At 36.6% G+C, this 6,336-nt stretch overlaps 1 protein-coding gene across 2 annotated transcripts in view; it reads left to right on the forward strand.

The window, feature by feature from the left end:
- The first annotated feature begins 1,232 nt into the window (after positions 1–1,232).
- irx4a (iroquois homeobox 4a) overlaps positions 1,233–6,336 on the forward strand; it is a 9,888-nt gene continuing 4,784 nt past the window's right edge. The window contains exons 1-4 of one of the 2 annotated variants that reach the window (XM_046847827.1): positions 1,233–1,247; positions 3,970–4,058; positions 4,374–4,502; positions 5,893–6,144. In XM_046847827.1, coding sequence (XP_046703783.1) covers positions 4,458–4,502; positions 5,893–6,144 — 297 coding nt within the window. In that variant the 5' untranslated portion in view covers positions 1,233–1,247; positions 3,970–4,058; positions 4,374–4,457. Of the gene's footprint in view, positions 1,248–3,969; positions 4,059–4,286; positions 4,503–5,892; positions 6,145–6,336 lie in introns of those variants that run through there. The other variant, XM_046847828.1, reaches the window with a different exon arrangement.

Consider the following 6,336-nt stretch of genomic DNA (forward strand, 5'->3'; position numbering starts at 1 on the left):
AGGGTCCTAGACCTAACCTTTGCTTTTAGGCCTAAGTGTTTTGGATGGGACCCAAATCAACCAACATAAGAACAAAATAAGGGTCCTTAGGTTTGTCTTTTTTATAAGCATGTATATTGTGGTTTGGTTTGCTCTTCAAAGGGAACCATCTCTTCAAAATGAACCCTACAAGATCCTACAAAAACTCAAGATAGATCCTAAAAAAACTCCTCAAATATCATCTACTTGTTTAGATATTAGGGTTACTCAAAGTCTCTTTAATTAATAGTATTTTTTTTTTTTTTTTGAATCACATTGATAAAAACAAAGGGAATCAGATAAACTTTATATTGGTTCCACACAGTTCAGGAAATAGTGCTATGGGTACTATTTATTTGAATTGTTTTTGTATAGTCATGTAAAATTACTGTTGTAAACCTAAAGTTTAAGGGTTCATTTGAGAGTTCATAGCTTTCTTAAAGGGGTTCTATGATCATCTATGATGATGGTTATACAAAGACCCTTCATGCTTGTCTAAAGAAGAAATTTAAAAACAGCCTTTAAACAAATGAACACTTTGGGAACCCTTTAAGGTCCTGTATGTAAATCCCCACAGCAAAAAGATTCCAATTCAGCAAATCAACAAATCAAACAAGTTCTTCAAAGAAATCCCATTCTAAAAAATATTCTGAAATTACTACATTAGGATTTTTTCCCAAGGAAAATACATTGCTGTAGGGTTTTTAAAAGTATTTAGGTAGTTTCCTTAATAGAACAAATGTTCTAGTTCTTAAAGGTTTGTCCATACAAAGAGTTTTTTGAGTAGTCATTCTGTGTAGAAAACAAAAGCCATTTAAGAATTGTTCAGAGAAAAACGGCATTAACCATTTAAAAAACACATGGCACATACAAGACAAAATAGCTGACATGCAATTAAAGCGCAATTTACAAATGTTAGGTTTCAGCACAAAACCTCTTAGACTGCTAGAATAAATGGTGAACTTAAAATGCTTAATTAATAATTATATTTTTAGCATCTAGCATATGTAGTAAGAACACTCGTGCTGGATTGGGACAAAACAGGATTGTTGTGTCGAGTAAGGTAAAAATGCTAAAAAATCCGACAGCTGAGGTTTGAAGGTTGACGGTTTTTCAATTGGCATTTACCCTTCACTTTAACCTTTAACTTCAGCTCAGGTCACATGATCCCCCTCATGACCTTTGACCTGTACCTGGAGGCCATGTTGGCTGATGGAAGATAAGATCAGGTTGTTGATTTTTTTTTTTTTTCACACACAGTTTAAAGCTAAATGTTTTAAAGCAGGCAAGAGCTAATCGATTGAATCCTATTACAACACAATGTGTGTTTGTGTGGGTGTACCTGTGTGTGTCTCGTTAAAGCAGAATTAACAAAATTCAAGATATTTTTTTAAGATTGTGCTGATTATATTAAAATGACATTTGTAGATTTTACTCAAATTTCATTTAAATAAATATAAATCTAATATCACATAATATAAAAAATGATTAAAATTGATTTTTCAAGGGAATTTCTTGTTTATTGTTTTATCTGCCTAAAGTAAGTATGTCATGAATAAATGTGTTGGGTTGAAGGTTTTAATTTTGCCTCTTTTATATTTATATTTCTTTTCTCACTATTTGTACAGTGTGCAAAAGAATACACCAGCACCATGTTTCACCTTTCAGAGCTCATTTCCTCATTATTCAAATTTCACTATTCTTGCTAAAAAGAAATTTAGGGAGCAAAAGCTTCCAGCATTTCATCAACAAATGATTTGGGTGTCTTGGTCCCCCTATTAGCTGAGTTATATTAGCAGGTATTTAATTTACTGAGGATTTCAGCATGAGTTTACTATGCTTGATTTATGATCAGACAATGTGTTTTCTGCCTACACCTCACATCGGACACTTTATTTGTTATTTATGCAAGTGTGCTTTTTAAATGTCACATTAAAGCTTGTATTTTTTCTAATGTCTGCCTCGCATCTGTCTGCAACGGGTTGGCTTTCTTTTAATCTTTAAAAAAGAGATGATAACAAGCATGGCTTTTTCATTTTCCCCTCTAAAAGCTTATACTCGTGTATTTGAATATTTCATAGGGATCTGAATAACCTCAGCAAAATCCATTCAGGGACGAACTGGATCGTTTTTAAACCTGACTTGTCCATCACTGCTGAAAGGTTTTGTGTGTGTGTGTGTGTGTGTGTGTGTGTATATATATATATATATATATATATATATATATATATATATATATATATATATATATATATATATATATATATATATATATATATATATATATATATTGGGACACATATATATATATATATATATATATATATATATATATATATATATATATATATATATATATATATATATATATATATATGTATACATGTGTGTCCCCAAAATGTTGACAAGGGACAATATCTGACAGCTTTGACAGCTGACAGCTGGTACACACAAGGTCAACTGCTTTAAAATAAAAAAAAATTACCTAACTACCTACATGAACAAACAAATAAAAGGGTGGAGACGTTTGCTGTAGGTTATCGACATTAGGGTGAGGGTTAGGTTAACATGTAGCTTTAGGTAGCAAGGTAGGTAGAACTCAACAAAGTTTCAACAAAGGTCCTCATAAGTGTGTGTGTGTGTGTGTGTGTGTGTGTGTGTGTGTGTGTGTGTGTGTGTGTGTGTGTGTGTGTGTGTGTGTGTGTGTGTGTGTGTGTCTGTGGGTGGGGTGGTGGTGGGGGGATGTGGTCAATCATCCTTTTATTTATAGCTTTAAAAACCTGATATTTCCCCTGTGCTTGTCAAAAGACATGTATGTTAAAAAATATATTTTATCCCAAATCATTAATAATGAACACATAAAAAGAGTTAGTCGTTTTTTTGGTCAATGCACACATACATCTTTAGAAAAGCTTATGGTTATGTATCTATAGCTGCTCTTTTTGTAGATGTTTTTTATCAGCTTGTGTGTGTGTGTGTGTGTGTGTGTGTGTGTGTGTGTGTGTTCTGTATAAACTTTCTTATAAGGACGACATTGTAACAAGCATGTGAAAGCACGTGACGCCAGATAAACAAATCTGACCCCCGCGACTATTAGCTGGTCACACTGCTAATTTAATTTTGCTCTATGAGGATTTTAAAGCGCCCACACACACACACACACACACACACACACACACAATCTCTCTCTCTCTCTCTCTCTCTCTCTCTCACACACACACACACACACACCTGATAAAAGTCGAAGTCAATTTGAGGACGCGGGCTCGCAACGCAACGCGCAACTGTAAATGAAAGCAATTACGGAAAGTGTGTGTGTGTGTGTGTTTGATGGTCTCGAGATAGTCATCCATCACCCTCCATCGAGCTGTCACTGCGGGGCACATCCATCTCACCAGCTTGTGTGTGTGTGTGTGTGTGTGTGTGTGTGTGTGTGTGACGAGTACATCATCATTAATTTGACTGGGACCCCCGGGGGCCCCTGGATTCACGCGCTCACGCACGCCTACATGCACGCACGCGCTTTAGTGTATACACGCTGTAGAAGGCTGCGTGTTCAACGCACGAGCCTAGTAACATTGAATGAAGTAAACACATGAAGATAGAAGAAGCAGTAGTAGGTAGTAATGTTTAAGTAAATAAATAATTATGTGCGTAAAGAGCGTGAGCTACACATCGCATGCACTAACGTGTGCATCCCATCATTCATTCATTCATTCATTCATTCATTCCAGTCTTTACTCAATTTCTCCAAATTAATTTCAAATATCTAATTTCACCAAAGACCTTATTGGTGCCAGACACAATTAATATCAAAGAGAAAAATATGGATAAGAGCAATTACACGTGCATGACATTTAACATCTCTCTCTCTCTCTCTCTCTCTCTCTCTCTCTCTCTCTCTCTTCTGTGTGTCTTTTTTATCTTCCGGAAAAAAATTGCATATTAAAGTTAGAGTCTGCTCCTTTTTTTTGCGCCCCTTTTTTTGCTTCTGACGTCACAGTCGCAGGCGTTTAAAACTAACCCGCAGCAAGCTTGACGTATTTTATGCTACTGTTTATTATTATTATTATTATTATTATTATTATTATTATTATTACTACTACTACTAGTTGTAATACTTAGATCGTTAAATATACGTAATTTGACATGCAGTAATTAATACCAGTGGAATGGAATGATTTCATTAGTGCTAATTATGACTTGATTAGCATGGTGCACATTTTTTTAAAGTTGATGCTTATTTTTATTTAAAAGAAAAAAAAAACAAAAGAGAAGAAGAGAAAGCCACTGCAACATGCTGTCTCTCTTCTCCTTCCTCTTCTTCCTCCTCTTCTTCTTCTACGCCCTATAAGCGTCCAGCGGTCCACTAGCGCGTGCATGCTGGTGCAGAGCTGCACCGCTCTCCACTCATTTCTGCATACAGGGGATCATCTGCGATGTCCTACCCACAGCTCGGATATCCCTACTCCTCTGCTCCACAGGTAAGAACACAGGATGCACACACTTCACACATACACACACAGCTCACATGTTTGATGCCAGGTTATCGGCATAAACCTGCACGCGCGCAATATTTATATATTTCAGAGTGATCTTCATATTTTGTTCAGACGCAGGCGTGTCGCGTGGTGAAGCATGGATTCGCACGTGCCAATAGTAACCGGATATCCCGGACACGCGCGCGTGCTTATCGCTTTTGCACATCTGCAAGCGCGCGCTGCGCTCTGCTCTCCGCGCTGAACGTCGGAGAACAGCTGTTGTGTTAGAGTGCATGTGTACGTGTTGTTTTTTTGGCACTGCTCCATCATCGTGTATCTTTGGAAAGTAAGCAGGAACACTGATTCTGAACTCAAGCTCCATTAAAAAAAAAATTCCAAGTCGGAAATATTTCTACGTGGCACAAACTAGAGGGACGTGTACAAAACAAACCTTCCAGAAATCTTATGTGCTAAAAACAATGTCCTGATAACAATGTAATACTTCTACTTTATTCATTTTGGAGATATTTCGGACATGGGAACTTTTGTGTGAGGATTTTTTTGGGATAGAAACAAACACAGAAAAGTCTTCCAGTAATCCTGTATTTCTAAATTGTCTTTAAGAGTTGAAAAAACTAAAGAAATGGCAAAAGGCAAAAAGGTTTATCTTATGCAACTAAGGTTCACTGTAGAACCTAAATGTATTTAGAGCAACACAGCAAAAAATATAATATATAGAAGCATTTAGTGCAACTTAGTTGTTCTTTGAATGCATGATGGTTCAAATAAGTACATTTTTAATGAATGAAAATATGGTTCAAATATATTCCCAACTAAAATCCTTTGCATGTACATTTCCTGAAAGCTTGAAAAAAGAAGAAGCCCTAAAATCGTTATATTCTCTATTAAATTGATTCGACCAGGGCAAAATAATAAATAACCATAAAAAGAAGAGAATATTGTTAAAAACATACACATTGAATCCTGCATTAGATAGCTTTGTTGTTCATATTGCTTTGATTGTTTGTTTGTTTGTTTGTTTGTTTCAGAATTAAGATAACTTAATATTTAGCTCACCACCAAATAAAAAAAACCTTTTTAGTTTAGTGCTTACAAAATGTCGTCATGCAAAGTTTCTTTAATTAGTAAAAGTTCTAAAAATGGTTAGGAAATAAGGATAATTTGCTTTCATAACTTATACTGAGGTCTTCAAGGCACATACTTGGGTCATTGCAGTTCAAGAAACTTTTAAATAAAAATGTTGAAAGTGTATTTATCTTGCTTTGTAATTTAACGCATGTCTGTCTGTTTTTATTAATGCTTGTCTATATGCATTTCTTTACTAACTTGTGAGCATCTGCTTGATGATGATGATGTTCTGTCCTTTATCCAGTTCCTCATGCCCACCAACTCTCTGACGTCGTGTTGCGAGTCGCGTGCGCGCTCTGAGGCAGGCTCGTGCGCACCTGCCCCGCCGCCCCCTCCTCCCCCGCCCCAGGCTCCGGTTTACTGCCCCGTGTACGAGAGCAGGCTACTGGCCACCGCGCGCCACGAGCTCGGCGTCTACAGCAACCCGTATGCCAGCGGTCAGGGCTACGGAAATTACGTCACATATGGCACCGAGGCCTCGGCGTTTTACTCTCTGGTGAGGAAAAACGTTTTTTTTTAACCTTTATTTTTATTTTTTATTTTTTTGATAGGATTATTGTCATGATGCAACTTCTCGTGCATCTTCACCTAATTTCCACCCCTAATACAAGTGCCGCTAGGTGACATAACAACTCATCGGCATGACGTCACCCGAACAACTCAAACCTGACATTTATCGTACTAACTT

This window comes from Silurus meridionalis, chromosome 4 (assembly GCF_014805685.1).
Source record: "Silurus meridionalis isolate SWU-2019-XX chromosome 4, ASM1480568v1, whole genome shotgun sequence".
In the NCBI taxonomy this organism is placed as follows: domain Eukaryota; kingdom Metazoa; phylum Chordata; class Actinopteri; order Siluriformes; family Siluridae; genus Silurus; species Silurus meridionalis.